Source organism: Drosophila virilis, chromosome 4 (genome assembly GCF_030788295.1).
Source record: "Drosophila virilis strain 15010-1051.87 chromosome 4, Dvir_AGI_RSII-ME, whole genome shotgun sequence".
Classification (NCBI taxonomy): domain Eukaryota; kingdom Metazoa; phylum Arthropoda; class Insecta; order Diptera; family Drosophilidae; genus Drosophila; species Drosophila virilis.
In genome coordinates this window covers 24,523,673-24,543,659 of record NC_091546.1, presented here as the reverse complement: position 1 = coordinate 24,543,659, position 19,987 = coordinate 24,523,673, and the positions used below count along the sequence as shown (strand labels likewise).

General features: G+C 33.1%; 1 protein-coding gene across 1 annotated transcript in view; it reads left to right on the top strand.

The window, feature by feature from the left end:
* The window catches only part of LOC6634350 (carbohydrate sulfotransferase 4), a 37,319-nt gene extending 25,138 nt beyond the window's left edge, over window positions 1–12,181 (top strand). The window contains exons 2-4 of the mRNA XM_002057778.4: window positions 10,213–10,395; window positions 10,882–11,083; window positions 11,150–12,181. Of these exons, the coding sequence (XP_002057814.1) occupies window positions 10,213–10,395; window positions 10,882–11,083; window positions 11,150–11,281 (517 nt within the window). The 3' untranslated portion in view covers window positions 11,282–12,181. The remainder of the gene's footprint in view (window positions 1–10,212; window positions 10,396–10,881; window positions 11,084–11,149) is intronic.
* The last annotated feature ends 7,806 nt before the right edge of the window (window positions 12,182–19,987 follow it).

Below are 19,987 nucleotides of genomic sequence, written 5' to 3'. Positions count from 1 at the left end.
GTATGACAAATTTATTTTTACAGAGTTAGAGTGTTGGACAACGTCAAGAAACTTTCATATTAATATAATGAATGTATTTGATGTTTATTCTATTTGAATTTTCGGAACTATAATTTAAATATATGAAAACTCAAACTGTAGCATCAAATTTTAAATGCATTGTTCTGCAACATTTGTATGTGAAATATCGTTGTAATTAAAGTTTAGAGTAAATTTCTATCGACCATTAGTGTCCGCTTCCTATTGATTTTGGCCCAACTTTTCTGGGTCAAAATTCGCCAAAGTGCAAAATTCAATTACACGCGCATCAAGTCAAGTCAAGTGGTTGCAGGAAGCAACGTTTAATGACTTGCGTACTTATATAAAAATAATAGATGTGAAAAGTTTTAAGTAGGTAAATTGCTGTAACTAAAACGTACATTGTTCTTTTCATCTACTTTAATGCTAATAAATTTAGCTGAATTTTAATTATTTCTACTCTCGTTAGCCAATCAGCATGTTAATATTTAATTTACATGATAAATATTTGGCGAGCAGTTAAAGGAGTAAAGTAGTAAACAAATGTCAAGCTGTGAATTATTCTTAAGTAAGCCTTTACCAAACAATGAAGGATCAAACACAAGTCTAATGAAATTAGTTACCAATTAGTTCACCTAGATATAATTATGTGATGCCAAAGCTCGTAACTATCCGAGATAGTATCATCAATGTATTCATTGGCTTGCTGCTACTCAGAGCCAGGCTCACATTCATCTTTCTTCATAAATGTGAGCTGCTCTTTGATGCCTTTGGCTAATTTATGTACTGCTAGCGCCCACAATAAGTCTTTGCTCTATAATAATTTCACATGTCAGTTAAATTGCCTGATACTGGCTGTCTTTCTTGTGGCATCATCAGCTGCCAAACAAAAAAGAAAAACATACCAGCACTGAGTAAACACACATAGATCCCAGATTCGGTACGGTTCGGTATGCTTTGGGTAGCCTATCAAAAGCGTGGCCCTAAAGGCTTCATGTCAAATGCACGAACACCATAAATTTCATACGTTGGCACAGCACACAAAAAGAGATGAGGGAAAAAAGTGCAAAGAAAGAGCACAGCACGAAGTACTGATACTCTATAAATATATACTTAAAGTTGGTAAACGTCTTAGTTATGCAAGGTCAAAAAGTTTTTGTGCAAAGATAAAATTGTTTTTGTTAATTATTAGCATGAATGAAAAAAGGAAGATTTAAATAAGCTGCTTAAATAAAATAAAATAAAGCTGTTATAAGCAAAAGAAAAGATATATATTTTATTGTCTGCTAATTTTGCTGCATTAATTTGTTACAAAATGTGGATTAAAAACTAGCTGGCTAATCACAAAAAAAATCTATCAAATTAAAACCGATTACAATTATGAAAGATGCATTTATAGAGGCTACATGGTCATCTGTAGATGTATCCTATCCGTAAAAAGACTGAGTCATCCGTTGCTCTTCTGAAATATACGTTCGACAGAATAATGCGTTATACAATAAACATACCCATGGAAAGGGTATTAAAAATACTGCCGGTAAAATCTCAGCAGACAATAAGAGCCGCGTTTCAATTGTTGGCCTCCCCATGGGTCGGACCTGGGGCATCAGTCAAACCCGACCATGTTCCGGGTGCAGAGCATGGCCCATCCACGCGCTGCTCTGCGGCTATTGTTTATTTCGTCTGGACGAACGTGCGGCCATTGCCTTGTCATATGTATATTTTCACGTCATTAGAGAGTCGCTTAGTTTGTTATTAATGAAGTTTCTAAGAGGCTTTTGCACCTCGGCTGCTGTTGCTGCCTCCTCAAGGGGGCTTCATGTGTCAAGGCGCCAAAAATAAAATGTTGGAAAAGAAATATTTGCAGGAAAAACTTGCATTGCTCTATTGCAGCGAACCTGACCTCCCTCGTTCAGTGTATCCGCCGCCCAGTTTTTTTTTTTTTTTTATTTGCGCTTTGTCTATTGTCATTCCCTGACTTTCAGACTTTCCGACTTTCTGCCTTTCTCTTTTGCCACTCAACTTGGTTCGTCGTCGTCGTCGGCGTCGCATCCCCAGTTGACTTTGATTGACATTTGGCGTTGTTTGCATTTACCGGCAATTTTTCACATTGATTTCATTTCGCATTTTGTGTGTGGCCCTCGTTGCCTGCTGTTTACAATTTGAAATTGATCAAGCGCGCTGGTACTTTCCAGTATTTCTGACCCAGTTTGGGAATTGCCCTGACATGGAAAACACCGCAAAGTTACAGTTTAGCTTGGCTCAAGTGCTGTAAACTGTTATTAGCGTCACGCAATTTACCATTTTTGTCTAAACGCCAGACTAGTATGCGTGAATTAGGTTTATTCAAGTTCAAGGTGCAATTCACAATGTGATAGAAACTAGGCCTATGTTACGCAGAGTCTAATGCCCAAAGCGAGGTGCTTAGAACTTGCGTGACTTCAAGTCAAAAATTTAATTTAAAATTATAAAAGCTCTGCTAGCTTTTTTCCAATTATAACAAAACTCCCCTTCTGTAATTCCGCAACTCACTTTTCTAAATAACTAATTTTATTTGGACACATCCAACTCACATTTGTACAGCCAACTTGCGAATTAACAGCAGCTGTCATTACAGAAAACTCACCAAAAAAACCCTTGACCCAAAAGCCAACAATGAAATTGCAAGAGTGGGAGCACCATCAACACATTGCAATAATGCATTTTACATGTTTTACTAAATTTTGCATGCAACTGCATGATTGGAGCGTATGTGTTTCCCTTTTTTTTGACCTTAGTCCTGTCTCACATGTCATGGGGTAGATAACTAGTTAAAATTACATTCGGACAGCTCCTAAAATGGGGCGAAATGCATTCCTGTTTTTTCCCTTATCCTTTCACCATGTAATATGGTTCATGTGAAAATTAAGTTTGCCTTTAACTGGAAAAAGTGCTCAGCCTGTTGCGGCTATTGTTCGCTGATTCGTATCGCCCCTCGTTGGGCGCCACAGTCTTTTATGATACACGTTGTCGACTCGTTCGCCTCTATTTGGAAATTAAATGTAGCTTTTAGTTTTTAGCATGTTTCTGCTAAGTACAACTTTGGGCCAGTTGCAAATTTGAAGCCCTTTTGTGGAATTTCTATTGTGTGCTTCACGTTGGGTGCCGCAACTTCATTTAGCATTGTCGTTTTTAAAATGTTGAATGCTTGTGGCTCGTTTATTCTCTGTGTTTTCTTTGTTTCTTGTTGCTCGAGTATATTCTGCACTCTGCATATTTTTGGTGGGCGTTACAAAAACGGTTATTACTCAGATATATGGGCCAAGTTCTTATAGAGAGGGTAGTACGTGTTTGCCGTATTTGTTTGCGATTTGTTTTCGTTAGTCACTTGTTAAATCGATAAATTTCGCGCGTTATTATTAAAGTTTTTGTATCTGCTTTCAGTTTGTTGTGGATTTCAAATGTACATTTTTTCAAATAAATAAAATTTGTTATTAATTAACTTTGCTTAATTGATATTCATGCAACTGTTTTTGTGTTAGAAAGTTAATATATTAGCTTTTAAGGTGATTCTAATTTTATTTGTAAATACAATTGATTATTATTTGTTTATATGTGGTAATTGTGTTTATTTATACGACGGCCACGGTCCAGTTTTGCTACACACACATCATTATACGAATAAATGCTAATTTTTGGGCCAATATAGTCCATCTGTTTTTAATTGTTATTTATGCGCTGCCTGAATTCCATTTAATGTGCGCAATTAGTTTTTATTCAAACAACGTCAGCAGCCTCTGGGTATATGTATGAATATGGTTTTTAACACTTGTGGGTAATAAGTCAAGATGATTTAAAATTTTGCAATAATGGCACTGTGAAAAATTATTCGTGCTTTGTAAAATATATGTATACAAGTTAAACATTTCATAAGGATGATATATTTATGTGCACGAAATAAAAATAAGTGCATAAAGCTAATTTTTATTTATGTTTATAAATCGTTTAGTCTAATGAATTCAAAGAAATATTGTTTGGTATAAAAACATTTAAAATCTGTTTAAAATTAGGCATTTAACAAGATTTTTAAAAGATTGGTCAGAATACAACTTTATTTCAATTATTTTCTTTTATTGGTAAAATGCCAGTTATGAATAGAAGATTAAATGTTGATAAAATGCTTAAATGTTGATTAATGCTATAAAATAAAAAAAAAAGCATATTTTACTTAAATGAAGTGCTATGTTAGACTTATTGTTGACGTGTGTGTGTGTGTGTGTTGGAGTTTAAATGGCAATTAAAAATTATATTTAAAAAAAGAATGCAGGTCGTCGTTAATGCCAACTCGAATTCTTCATTGATTTCGTCATCAAATTCGGATAATTTGCTTGCCTCGTCGGAGGCTAAAAACTAAAATAAATATGAATATATATTTATAAGTAGCATTTCTTATAAATTTACCCATTTATATGTAAGTCCAATTTCGCTGGCTAAGCAAAAACTAACGAATTTTCAATTTGTGTGTTTTTGGCTACCCCGCCAGAGACAATCCCCCTTCGTCTTGCTGCTCCATTGCAGTGTTGACCCATTGGCCGACGTTGCGGCACCGCATGAAAAACGCGCTGAAAATCTGTGCTGGCCCCCAAAAAAATCTACGTGTCTGATTCATACAAAGCCGTCACAAATTTCGGACCCGCTTTTTTGTTTTTGTGTTTTTTGTATAATTTGTTTGTGTTATTTTTTTTTTTTTTTGCTGCGGCAGTTTGCGGCATTTTGACATAGTTGCCAAGATCAAAAGGCAAACAAAAATTTGCAAGAAAAAAGAACACAAGAAAAATAGACAACAGCGCAAGACTATTTAAAAACATAAACTAAAAGCAATCAATAGCGAAAGATACATTTCGAATATGCTGATGGGATATTCCTACAAGCTAAAGATATATACTATAGACATAAAGCACGTTTACAGTTAACTGAACTAGAACTTTGTTTGTTTTATTATATATATTTTTTTTGTTTTTGGGTCAGCTCTAATAAACGCTAATGCCTAATGATTTATCAATATAATGCGCCATAATATGACTAAAAGAGACATATTACACATACATATGTAAATGTATGTGTACGTGCGTTAGCCACATATTTACATAACTTTTGTGGCGGCTCACAAAATCGTATAAAAGCAAAAGTGGTTAAGCTATTTCTGTTGTTTGGCTCACGTGTTGCTTGAGGCCTTGAACCTCGCATATGAACCGATCCACCAATCGATAGACAAAACGCGCTTGGTCATTAGCAGAGCTCTCCACAGCACAGCACAACACTTATTTCTATAACACTACCATAACTCATCTGTCTACATATCTATAGATGTCTTTCCTAATGAATGACATACATTTGCGTGACCCAATGGAACATTTCTTGTACGGATACATTTGATAGCATATATGCTTTGAGGGGCTCTGCTTAAACTCATTTTTTATTTTGTTACAATTTGAGGGCAGCTTTGGAGCTTAACAAAGAGATTTATTTACCTAATGAGAAAAAAAAATTTAAAAGGGTATGTGTAGCTAGCATTAAAAAGTCCAACAGATGCAAGAACACTAATCAAACGCATCTTAGCTAAAAAAAAAACTAATTTTATTTTTTTTGTAAAAATGTTAAAACATTTCAATTATTATAAGACATGGATAAAACATGCATAAAAATGCTGTAGAAAAAGACTTACATTTCTTTTATCAGAATGATATTTGGATACAATTTTTATTTTACTGTAGTTAAAAATCTTAAAGAACCTTTAACATAGTTGACATGTGCTTACACATTTAATGACATTTAATTTTTTATTAAGAAATCAATAGACTTTAGACTTTGAACAACCCCTTGATAGTCAGCGTCTGAAATGTGATAGCTGAAGGAAAGCATATTTAAAAGATATTTTATATAAGATATTTAGCTATTAAATTAATGCATTACTTCTTTTTTCTATATTTAATTAGCATAGAAAATAATTGATTTGTAGTAAATTTAGTTGACTTTCGGCTGAGACAATCCATAAAATAAACTCGAGTCCCTGCCTCGATCTATATGAGTCCCACTAAATAACACAATACGCTATTCATAATTTATAATAACTAAAGTTATTTAATAAAATAAAGTAATGAAATACTGATTCAAATATATATTTTATTAAATAATACATATTTAAAAATGAATAAGATTGTGCTTTAAGATATAAAATTATTCTAGTGCTGTTTACAGATCATCTCGTAGTCGCGCGCTAGAAATATTAACAATCCAATTTGGTAACACAAAGGCAAATGCGAGTTTTTTGCTGGCTTTGTCAGGATATTGGCTGTGCCGCTTTTTACATGGGTAATTAGCATTAAACTGGATTAGCGGTAAAATTTCATGCGTGCAGCTGTTGCCCAACTTTTTTGAGGCTTTCATGGGTTCGTCTGACATAAGCTGATAATGTTGATTAATTGTCTGCGAGCAGGAGGAGGAGGTGTGGCCCTAGTGAAAGTGCTGTGGAAATTGTAGCTACATATTTACGGGCATTTGAATCTCTTTCATTCACTAGTCAAATTTAAGATCAGACAAGATTTTCCGTATTGTTTGAATTACACATTTTACAGAGTGCATAATTTTGCCATTGTTTATTCTAAGCAATTTTAAATTCATTTCCTTTTGTTACTTCGCGTAAATTTGTTGGGTAATTGCGACACGTGCTGAATTTTTAATTTGTTTTGCCATGTCTGCTTTTGGCTATTTTAATTCTGTCCACGGTCTTTTTAATTTTTGTTTCTCCTTTTCTCTTTGGCGTGCTTTTTCTTCTGTTTTCCGCACTTAAACAAATAATTTTTTGTTTTCTCATGGCTGAAAATTTTCATTGCGCTTTTTCTCGAGAACATATATTATAGCGTTTCCAACATTCGTTTTTTGCTTACCCGCACGCGACAATTATGCATATTTATAAGTATAAATAAACCAACACACACACAGGAAACACACACACACACACACACACACACACACACATGGCGAGCGAGCCTTTGGTCAACAGAGCGTATGCGCTATTTTTTGTATATTGCAACAGAGATGAAATTTCTTACATGACTTTGATGCTAGCCAGAAATATGCTGCATAAAAATTCTGGAAACTGAATATACGAAATTTAATATAATTTTATTCGGTGGTTTCAATTGCATCGCAAATATCTGATGTTTTATATTAAATTCTATGAAGTGTGAATTGATTTGTTCTTTATAAATAAATAATAGTTGTTCACGCCTCAAATGTCATTTATGTAATAATGTGCAATTTATTTTATATTGAATTTAATTCAATTTTTATCTTTTTGGTATGCAACGTTTCAACGAGTTTTATTAAATAATAAAAACTCAATATGACTACATTTATTATATTATATCATACCATCATGATTATCTTCAAAATTAATTATGCTCAGGCTCTACTTGAAAATTTATGCCGCAAGGCAATGTAGTTCAAGCATCTTTTGAGTATAATAATTATTTAGCTTATATAAAAATATTTATGTATATTTGTAGTAACTATTGTACTTAAAAAGCAAACAATCTTATGTAAATAACTGTCAAAAAGTGAAATTAAAGCAAATAGTGTGGGTGCACAAAATATATAAAGGTATATATGAATATAAATATATTATGTGCTTTAATATTGAGTGGAAGTCGAGTCGGCACTTGGAGCTCACAAAGTGCTCTTGGGCATAAATTAGAAATGAAATGGAATGCAATTAAATAGAAATTCAATTCAACCGAAACGCAAAAAAATTGTTGAACAGCTGTCAAAAAAATATATTTTTGGGCACTTGAAAATGTTGTAATTTGCCAAGCATATCCATCAGATGTCAATGTGTAAACATTTATATGAATATACTAATTTATGTATATTTGTATACGATTGCATATGAAAAGCTTGTTGGCAATTTAATGGACGAAGCAACAAGAAAGGCTCAGAACGATGGAGATAAATAAATAAAATTATATGTGCATACATTGAACCTCAATAATTTATTATGCTTCGGACAGAAATCACAACGAATAAACGAATATCCGGGCTAAACAGATTCTATGCAATACACTTACTGTGAAACACCTAATTTCGTGGATAATAAAGGTAATTAAAGGCTGAGTTACCTGTGAAAAATCTTTCCATTTAATTAATTAATGGATGGATAGGTTCAATTATAACAATTAGATCTGTAAAATAAAGTGCTAACTCATATTTGTACACAGAATAATTTGCAAAGGTAATTAAACTATTTATAACCTTTTTGGGAAACACATTCATTTTGACTGGAAGCAACCCCAATGTAAATTGGAAAATGGAAAATTAAAATTAGAAAAATTCGTAGAATTGTATCTAAAACCGCTTACAAAGCTTACACAATTGGCAAATGTGCTGATATTAGAGCCTCAACTTCGATCATCTTTGTTTATTTTGTTTTTCGTTTGAGGGGGGTTTACTTTGTTGCCTTTGGCTGGGTCCCTTCGGTTGGCTTATATCAATATGTAAATGACTTTTTGCCTCTTTTGCTTTGGCATTTCAATTTGCTGCACGTATTTTGCGCAATTCGCTTTTGCGGCTTTGTGCAATTTTTTGTATGATTTTAGCTCTTTGCGTATTTCTGCAGCTGTTCTCCACAGTGACTGTTATTGTTAACTGTTACTGTTATTATTTTTGCACGCCTTGTTGCTTTCCCTGTCAACAATTTCAGCAGTCGCTTTTTGCTGCTCTATAAGGAAAGCTGGTATCCAAGTATCTCTCTATTTGCAGGCTACTTTGCACTACTTTGTGCATAACCAGCTACTGATGCGAGCACAATAATTTCATTGACTCTTCTTCTGCTAGAAACGCTTGAAAATTTCATTATATTGTGTCAACAGGCGTATCACGTTTGCGCAAAATTTCAATTCAATGACATTCGATTTGTATACCCTCTATTAGAAAACTAGTCACATAAGATGTATTACACGAAATACCGAGAATTCTATCAGTAAAATTATCGATAGCTTTTCCAGCCTTGAGCTATTATAAAAACCAAAACGAAGAGAAATTGTTATGTAGTTTAAGATATATATATTTTGAAATTTAATAAACAAAAACCCTTTAAATCTTTACTTATAAGGTATAACAGGCGTCAATAGATATTATTAATATTACTTGGCCCAAAAGATACTTTTACTCTTGCGCTTAAAGCCAATTTTTGAACGCATTTCATGCTTCCGACTATTTGCTTTGCAAATTTGAATATGTATCTCTGTGTCTGTGTGTCTGTGTGCACGTCGAGATACATTTATATCTATGAATGTTTGTTTACTGGTTGACAGTTCTACTACAACTACCACAAACTCATTAGCATTGTGGGCTCGGTAGGGGGCTTAACTGCTACAGTTGCACTTTGCTTTGCTGTGGTTGCTGTCGATTATTATTTCGGTAATGATGATAACAGTGATAATAATAATGATGATGTGATGTGATGAAGAAGCATTGACAATTTAAAGGGTTCTGATAATTGAGTGAGCTTGCAGCTAATATAAACGAACAGTATTAAACCTTATGATTCTTTACAGATGTATAACTAAATGCATCTTGAGAAAATGCCAAAAGCCAAATAGCCCAAATCAATAAAAATAATAGGAAACATATGTCAGCTAAAGGTTATTATAATGTAACAAATTGTTTGAAGAAACACGAAAATTGCTATGGAGCTATCAAGTTTAAAAGTTACTTAGACAACAACAATAAAAAAAACTATCAAAAACCTTTTAATTTATAAATCTTAAATAAAAAAAAATATAATCCAAAGTAGACGTGTTATTTTTTGGCCTTGAAAAGAAACTATCACAAACTTTATCACTTTATAATTAAATGTTTTAAAATCTTCACTCATTGTCAAGCATTTAGGAATGGACATTTTATTATTTAGTTGATATTTAATGATATTAAAATATACAATCATCAAATTGGCCAGCTATTATTAAATGCTAATTATGACTCATAGCTGATGTTTTTTATTTTTTAAATTAAATTTAATTGAATGCCATTTTAAAGTGGGCCCTGCCATTGTTATGGCACAGCGAACTTCACGCTCTATGCGCAACTATTACGCCAGATATAATAGCTGCAAGTGCACTTATCATATTCATAACACTCGAATCTATTTAATTGCAGTCTATCCAATGTGCGTATTGTGCTGCTGGTGCGGGATCCGCGGGGCACCATGCAATCGCGTCGCCATCGCATCTGGTGCGGCGGCAATGAGGATTGCGAGGATCCAGCTCTGGTTTGTCAGGATCTGGTAGATGACTACAAGACGGCCGATAAGCTGCTCAAGGCGTATCCAGGGCGTTTCAGGTAAGTTAATCCATTATTTATTTATTCTTTGAAATGAGTTTAAGACAGTAAATTTAATTGTTTTTGGGTTCATTTAGTTTGTAAAGCTGGTAATTAATTCGTCGTTGACACAAAACGTTGACTGATTTATTTTCTGTTTCCGGAACAGCAAACGATTCAATTGCTTAACAATTTGAATGTTATTGATAAACAGTTGTCATCATTGTGGACGAATAGTTTTGGAGGGTTTTGATTACCAATATTGAACTAGAGACACTTTGATTAAACAAATAGAACAAAAATTCACAAAATATGAATATGCCTTGGTTTATTTTATTCGAAGTTGCGTTTGATCAAATCTCGAGACTAGGTACTCAAGCAACCGAGAAATCCTCTTGTGTCACCCGGATTTTAAATAGGGTTGGAAGAGACTTTAAGTCGTCCCCGTATATCAAACGTATGCACATTTATTTATTTATTTTATATTTACTATTCGTATTGGTATAGAACATTGCGTTATGAGGATCTGTCGCTGAATCCCTATGATGTGACCCAGGATATTTTACAGTTTTACGGCTTGCCCTTTGATCCGGCCGTCGAGGAGTTTCTGGACACGCACACCAAGGAGAACAAAGGTGGCGTTAGTTCCACATATCGCGATTCCAGATCGGCGCCCTTTCACTGGAAGCAGGATCTCAAGGCAGATGAGGTGGGTGCCATTATTATACTATTTGTGAATGAAAGCGGTTTTAATTTTTATTCCTACGAGGAACAGATCAAACAAATTCAGGACGTGTGCGTAGAGGCCATGGATCTGTGGGGATATCGTCGCATGGCGAACTTCAGTAATTTTTCCATGCTGCAACAGAGCTTCGATCCGATTGTGCTGCCGCCGCCGTTTACGTGAATCGATTGTGGCAATCGATAACTGATAACGATAACTAATTCTTCTACTTGGTACATTTTGTTGTGATATCGTCGTGTTGAGCGAGCAAAAAAAAAAAGGAAACAAACGAATTATATAGAGAAAAAAAGCATTAACTATGTTAACTGGAAAGCAAGATTCGATTTATATAGCTGGCACATTTTTTTTAATTTAAATTTTTTTGTTGTTGCTTAACACGCAAAACACACTTACTGAGCAATAGTTAATGATATACCACATACGATATACTATATACACATATATACAATACATATACGTTTACGATAAATGCATAATTTTAGTAATTGGCGAATTTTGTGTAGATCGAATATCACATTTATATACATATATATATAAATTTAGGCTTAGCACTTAAGCAAACAAATAACTGATAATTTAGAACTTAGTCTAAACAATACATAAAACACGGGCTGGCATTGAGAAAAATTAAAAATCCCTATGTAAATTATTTAGGCAAACAACTTTTGTAATTTTCTGCTTATGGAAACCATAAAAATCAAATGCAATAAAAATAAAATTTAAAAAAAAAACGCATAGAAAAAATCCAGTGATTTAGCAATTAAACAAAAGAAAACGTATCAGCAGTAATAAATTTAAATTTAAATTATGTTAAACATAAAATCTTTAAAATAAATGGTAAACAATTTTGGCAAATCAAATGCGCAATAAAAAAAAAAAAACAAAACCAAAATTTAAAAATAAATAACAAATTTGAACAACAATTTAGACGCGAATTTTGGCATAGCGAAATAATCGTATTATAAAACGTGAACAAGCAATGAGCACTCGACTCCTTAGCATAAGTTTTAGTGTACATTATTTTTATAATAAATTGAATAATAATAAATACATACACATTTACGGTTATTTAGTTGTAATTTAATTGTAATTAATATGTACAATATTTTTTGTCGTTTATTAACTAAGTTGAGCTCGTTTCGAATAAATGTTTCATACTAAGCCCAGCAATGTGCATAATTTAATGCAATTAAGTGAATTTAAAACGAAAACTGTATTATTTGATGAACAAATTTGGCAATATTTGCATAATAAATACAAACAAATAAAACTAATTAGCAATCGAATAAAGAGTAAAACATTTAATATTCCTTATAAATTGTGCGTGTTGTTTTCTTTCTAAAAAACAGAGTTCAAGTCCAAATTTGGTCCAATTCTCAATGTTGCAAGACTATAACTTTGAGTAAACCAAACATTTTGGAAGAGTTTAACGTATTTTATATTCAATTGTTTAAATTTTGATAGTATAAGAAAAAAATACTATACTAGGGTCACAACTTAAAGAACACAATGGATGCTTCTAAATGAGTGTTTTTAGCAAAAAATTTTAAAATTCCTTAAATTTATATTTGGGTTCAGAATTCAAACTAAGCATTTCGTGGTTCCAGTATTGAGTGTACACCTTATTTATGCCACGACTGTGCTTGCCTCAACAACATGAACGTACTACAAAAAGTTGCATAAGCTTTCGAAGCCAGCAGCAAATTTTGCACGAACCAATTACCGTTTCAGCTTACGTTCCAATTTCTGTGGATTTTGTAATATGACAAATGTTATGCTTGTTATTCGTGTAAGTTAGTTAGTGTTTAACATTAACATTTTAATTTGTTTAATTATTATTGTTATGTTTGTAATTATTGATATTTTAATATCAGTGACTTGAGCAATTTTCTTAATCTAAGTTATAAAATCTTTTAAAATGTCCATATTCTTCAAAATTTCTCAAAAATCATAAGATTTTCAATTTCAGTCGGATCACAGTTAAATAATTCCTCATTTCAATGCATTTAAAAATATATATTATTACGTAATTAATTTTTATGTAACGTTATCTTTCATTGGGTTTATTTTTAAACTAAAATCATAAAAATATAACTTAGATTCAGAGATTATGTTTAAAATTGTTGTTTTTAAACTGACAACTCTTATAAATATATCATAATTTAAGTCACAGAAAGATGAAACGCAAATCCAAGTTATGAAAGAGAACAAAATTAATTTGACATCTTGAAACAAACATTTTATTTTTACTGTTAAATACTAAAAAAAGATAAAACCATGTTGAAAACAGCTGTCCGAAAATTTCTAAAAATAGAGTTAATTACCATTTCGGTTTTTTGTTTAAATATGTTATTTAATATGTTTTTATAAGTATATTATTTAAACGCCGTTAGTTTGTAAAATGAATATAAAATATTTTCAGGCATTTTAAATTATAAGTTTTTTTTATAGACTACAAGCTGGACACCATTGAAATGACGTTCAACGAAGTAAGTTTAAACGAAATGCCCATACTTCACACTGCGTATACGTAATATTTTTATAATGAGGCACAGTTCCATTTCTCTTTTGTTCTATTTGCAGTATGGGATTAGCTTACATTTTAAGCGATAAATGTAATGTCAAATGTGAAATGTAAATGCAGCTGTTAAATGAAATCTGATCGCCAGCTTGGCGAATGACATGGGGATAAACTCATATAAGCACATCACAAAAAGAACAAAGATAAACTAGTTGGATTGAGACAAAAACTGGCCTAAAAACTGGCATCAAATGTGCCTGCAACCATTTACCGTTTTTTATTAGTTATCAACCCTCTTGCGGTTGGTAAGCCCGAAAAGGTGACCACAAAATTTAAGCGCCGCCCACCAAATGCGTGTGCGTAGGTTAAGTAGAAGCAACAGCAATAAAAGCAACAACAACAAATTCAAACGCCAGCGAATGGCAGGCAACTAGCACAGCTTTAAATCAACACGACCTCGCCGCGCTGACGTCACAGCATTCGCTGCTGCGCTGCTTTGTTGCGTGGGCGCGGAGTGCAAAAGCTTTTATTCTAGTCGGGACACCAACCGACGCTGGCCAGTGCCGGCTTAGCGCATAGCTTTCGTTGAAGGCGCAACAGGAGCGACGAACACCAGTTGAAGTTGAAACAGTCGGCGGCAAGCGAGGCGTTCGTTCGGCTGCGGTTCGCGTATAAAACAAGTCGCCTTCGTCGTTGGCGCTGCATTCGTTTCGTGCGCGTCGAACCAGTCAACCCAACCAGCGCTCTCGCCAACTAACGGTTAAAGAACACAGTTTTCAAATAAATTAAAAACAGTTATTTCTGATCGCTCTTTTTGTCCGTTTCGTGAAAGTTAATTGAGAACAAAATTGTAAGAACCAAAAATCTGTTCGAAAAACAATATTTCGCCTCTTTTTCTCGATTATTGTAAAAGTTTTTTGTAGAACTTTTTACGTCAGTCTTTCGAGAGTGTTTTTCAGAGTTCAACCAAAGTGTCAGCGAAAATTTTGTCTGCACCCAAATCTGACTTAATTCAGTTACAGTTACAATTCCAGTGCTGATAAGGAGATAAAAACAGATTAATCAATTCCCCGCAACGCGCTGTAAACGGTAAACGCGCGTTAATCTAATTTTTATTTAATATATTTGTCGTATCTGCTGGCAAAAAAATTCAACAAATAGGTGAGTTTTTCATTATTGAAATTTTGATCCGCTTTTGAACTATATTTTTGTAAGATTTATAAAGATATTTCTCTGTTTATTTCTATACTTTTGGTTACACTTTTTAAAATATTTTTTTAAATTCCGTGATAAATATCACCATATCACGAATTTTTTCCAAGAGACATTTATACTGTCTCAAATATGATTTTTTTTAAGAATATATTTCTATGTATTTTGCTCACATTTTTAAAAAGACATTTTAAATTGTGTAGAAAAAGGTTTATTATTAATATGAAGCGTCAGCATTTTACATGCTTGAAAGAATCTTTTCAACTGATTTTCTTGAGCAAAAGTCTTGCATGAAAAAAAATTAAATATATTATAAGGTTTTCGTAGGTGCCAAGGGCTAAATATCCGTTGTGTCCTCTTATTTCAATGTTCAAGGAATGTATGAAACCTTCTAAAATAGTTCCAAATAATGATAGAATCATCATAAATGCTCAATTATTTTAAATTTTTATATTATGTTTTATCAACTAAATAAATGAAAAATCTGAGATGTATAGCTTGGTCCGAAACGGATCAAGAAAGATGTCGGAAAAGAGCCCTAGAAAGGAACACACTTCCTGAAATAAGATATTTCTTAGGCTATAAAAATCGCTCAGCTTAAATCTCGAAGCCAAAAATCCTTTGCAAGAGTTAGTTGGAAACAAAATTATTTTGCCTTAATGCTGCCCCAACCCCAATATTTTCTATATTTTAAACTCAAATCGAAGTAATCAAAAAGTAATCGCAAATGTTAAATAATCACAAAACAATTCTTAAACTTTGTTTATAATTGACATTTTGTCTGTCTTACTTTGTTTTCTTTTTTTTTAATGCCAGTTAAATGCCCACATCAAATTTACATTAACGACTTTTAGGCCACGCTCATAAAATATCAATAATTGTCAATCAATTTTTTGTTCTCGTTTGTTTGTCCTTGCACGACAACCCTTGAGTCTAAGGAACTCGAGTCCTTGTGTACTTTTCAAACATTTGGCTACTTTTAAAAGGGCAATACTTTGTGTTGGCTTGTTCTTGTATCCGACTTGTTTGAAAAGTTCTTTGGGCTGAAATAATTCAGACACACAATTAAAGCCTTTTAGAGATTCAAATGCCACGAAAAAATAGAGAATAAATTCTTTGAGAAAATTAAAATGGTGTAAGAACATTTATTTTTTTTAGGTAAGTTATTTTTTGGAAATTTGTACGTTTGTTTGTGTAAAAAAGGTCATAAACATTTAAAATTTCAATAAGTTTACGATTGTTATCTAATTAAATCGAAAATATAAAGCAAAACGAATTTAAGATAAAGAGAAGTCAAATAGGAATCGAGGCCAAAAGGAATGCATAACTTAAGGACTATCAAAATCTAGCAAAGTCGCCTAGTATTTTTTTGTCAAAAATATAACATTAATTAACTACAGAGCATCAACTAGTCGAGCACTCTAAAAGAACGCTTTTTTGTTCAGAAATTTGCATTCTACAACAAATTGCCACAGAGCACAAATTTTCTTGTCAAACAAAAAGAAAACATTATTACTATGGCTGCAGTCAGGGCTCAGGCTCAGACACTCGAATCAAGATTTGTGCCATTTGATAAGTATAAATTATTATTATCACACGATGGGCGTGGCAGCATCCCTGCTGTAGTTGTCTTATAATAAGGCGAGTGCTAATAAAAAGCGGAAGCAGCTGCTGGATGAAAATGACAAGACACGAGACGAAACAGAATATGTTTACTGGCACGCCTACAGACACATACACACACACACCCGCACACCCACTAGCTGATTATCTGTTACCATTGGCAGCAGGTTGACAGTTGGTGTGGGTGTGCGTTAAAAAATGAAAAATTAGCATATGATATGCCATAAGCGTGAGCTGAGTCGGAATGCGACAGAATTGCTGGCAAAGTTCTGGCGAAGCGTTAAAATTATTATAAATAGTTCTTATTAATCGCAAAGTAATTATCTCAAGATTGACAAAATAAATATTTCAGCGTTCAAATCATTTAAAGATGCCTAAGTTTTATTTAAAATATGTTTGATTAATTCTGGAATAGTTTTGTCAATATTGTCTGATATTGTTCGTTGATTTATAGGTTGAACAGAAATATGGTTAGAACTAGCACGTTTTTAAGCAACTGGCTCAACTCGCAGGTCACTTATTTGGAATTTCCAGCTTGTATAAAATATGATTGCCTACTTATGAGCGCACCAATTTGATACATATTTATTATTGATATTAATTGGAAATCTGAAATGTGTTTATTGTGTTTTTCACCACAAATTGCATTAGGCATTAAGCCACACAATTGTAAAAAATTGCGCTTTTTTATTTTTAATTAGCCGCATTAACCAGGTTAATCAACAAAAGCCGCGGGCGGGAAAATAATAAAAGAAAAATAAACGGTTTGCAAATAATTTGCACAATATGTGCAACTGCACAACATGTGAGTCCAAGTTGTAAACAATCTAATTAAATGCGCATTCAAAGCACATGTCGCACATAATTTAATTGCACTGTTTTTCACACAATCAAAATGAAAAAGTCTGTAATAAATTAATTTAAGAGATTTGTGTTTAGTTGAATAAAAAGCGATTTAGGTGTGAGATAGCCTAGAAAAACGATAAAATTCGAAAGGAAAATTTAGTTTGAAATAATCTGCTGACAACGTTTTTAATCTTAATAATAAAGAAGGCGGTGAAATATCTGAGATCTTTAAGAATTCAAAAAATACATGCAAAAACATCTTCCAGAAATTATTATATAATGGAAGTCGTAGTCTGCACAGACAACATCGTAATTTTAGCAAATATCTTAAATACAATAATTATCAATGTAAAATAATATTGAACCCAAACTTGTTTCAGTTTCAGTTTTAGTTTTAGTTTCTCGTAATCCCAGGTGTGTTCGCACATTGCATTTGCAGACCGCACGACATTTTATAGTCCTCGGTTAGCCCAGAGTGCATTGCTGCTGCTTGTTGAAGGATATTCAGCATTTCGTATGCAAAATGGATTGTTAGTGTTTTTCAGTGTTTTTGTGGCCAAGTTACTTGCAACTGTTTGCAGTTGTTTATTAATTGATGTGCTGCAATTGGGGCGTGCCTTGACCTTAATATAAACAACTATTTTTAGACAAATTCGAGTTAAGCATGACGTCAATCCGTAAATCGTAAGCAGTATAAGATTTTAGATATTACCATTCGAATTTAGTGCCCGTTTCTCGCACAAGTTTATTCATCAAGTCGTTTATCATGCGAATATCCTGCTATCTGTCACACGATTGTTGCCTGGTTATGCATCCGGCCGCACATTTCCGTGCTTAGAAATTACCGTAAATAATTTATGAACAGCTATAGCCGTAAAACAATAAAGCAACATAAATTGCATTAATTATAATACGTAAAGCGCATAAATGCAATAAATGCAATTTACAATTAAACGAATTTGACACAAACGTCACAAAAGCTGCTTAAAATTTTTAAATATTGACGTTGCTTGCAGTTCAGAATTTACCAAGCTTTGAAAAGCCACAAATTAAATAAATCATTTATTTGTGCAACAGGTAGTGAGAAACTTTATGACTTACAAAAAATGTAAAATGCATAATATATGCAAACATTCTCAAAAATCAAATTGAATGGTTTGTAAATTTAAATACCTGTGAAAGGTCCATTTTTAGTCAAAATATCAGTTTCAGGTAAACTAAAAATGAAATACATCTAATTTAATAAAATATCCGATTGCCTGTTTAAATTTAAAGGCATATTTTAGCACTCATATAAATTACATTTTTACTAATTGCCCATGGGAATTATCGTATGCTCTTTTGCCATCAATTTGTTCCCAATTTTTCGAAATTTGTTGGGCTTGTCAGAAAGTTTAAATTGAATCGCCCAAAAATTGTTGAATATTCGCCTGTGGCTGACGCTGCGTATGCGTAATATGCGCGTTATATTGATCTGGCTTGCCAAATAAAACACACAAGTGGCTCCATAAGAAAGAAAGAAAAAAAAAAACAATCAATATCAAGTGCGATTCACAAAATGCCAGACGATATACCACATATATATATATATATATATTAGCAAATCGACGAGGCGACAAGAAGCCGACGGCAAATGTTTTTCCTTGGCTTCCGGCGAATGTCAATGCCACAAATTTGGGGCACAAACACAAAAAAAAAAAAAAAAAAAAATAATGTCAAGTCGCAGAAGACACAATAATAAGAGCGTGAACACAGTTAGGCTCGACATAGCGCCCACTTTTATGCCCACATTCCAAGCTGCTGGCCGCATTTGAACTCTGCGAATGGAGGGCAATTGGCAGCGCCACCTGGCGGTCAAATAATTTATCTTGCCCGAAGCCTAATTAGCCTGCCTGTTGCAATTTTCCACCAAATTAAACTGACAGCAAAGGGAGTCACAAACAAGACGCAGAGCAGCCAAAAAAAACCTGCTCCAGTCGAGAGTCACCGACTAAATGTTACCCAGTACTTGTCGCCTCAGAATTCGTTGCATACAAATTTTCTCTGACTCAGAGCAAAAAACTTTAATAGCTCTTAAGCTTATTGTTTGATCAGCTGAAAGTTTTAACACCTTAAATAAGGTATACAAATGAAAGCCCCTTTTGTGTTTATTTAAATGCACTTTGCTGAAAGTGTGGGAAGATAGATGGAAACATCTAATCCGAATATTTCTCGCTTAAGAATACAAACAAAACCAATATACCCATTTTACATGGTTACAGGGACAGCAAAACAAATATAAAATAAAATAATATAAGGAAATGCATGGTCTAGTTGTTGTTGATATTGTAGTTTTAATTAGAAATAACAAATTGACTCACAGACAGCACTAATTGGGAATACAAAAGAAGTAAACATAAAAGAATATACACATAAATATACATATGTGTTTTTATATAGACAAGCCAAGATTTGGTCATAAACAATTCATGTGGAACCCAACTCAGAGCTTAACCCGTTGACAGCAACAAGGTGCAGACAATATTATATCATATTTTTGAAATAAACTCAAGCATTAAAATATGCACAGGCGGCAGGTAAAACAAACAATCAACAGGTGACAGTTTGCTTTGCTGGCTTGAAATATGAAATATATCTACACACACACACACACACACACACGCACA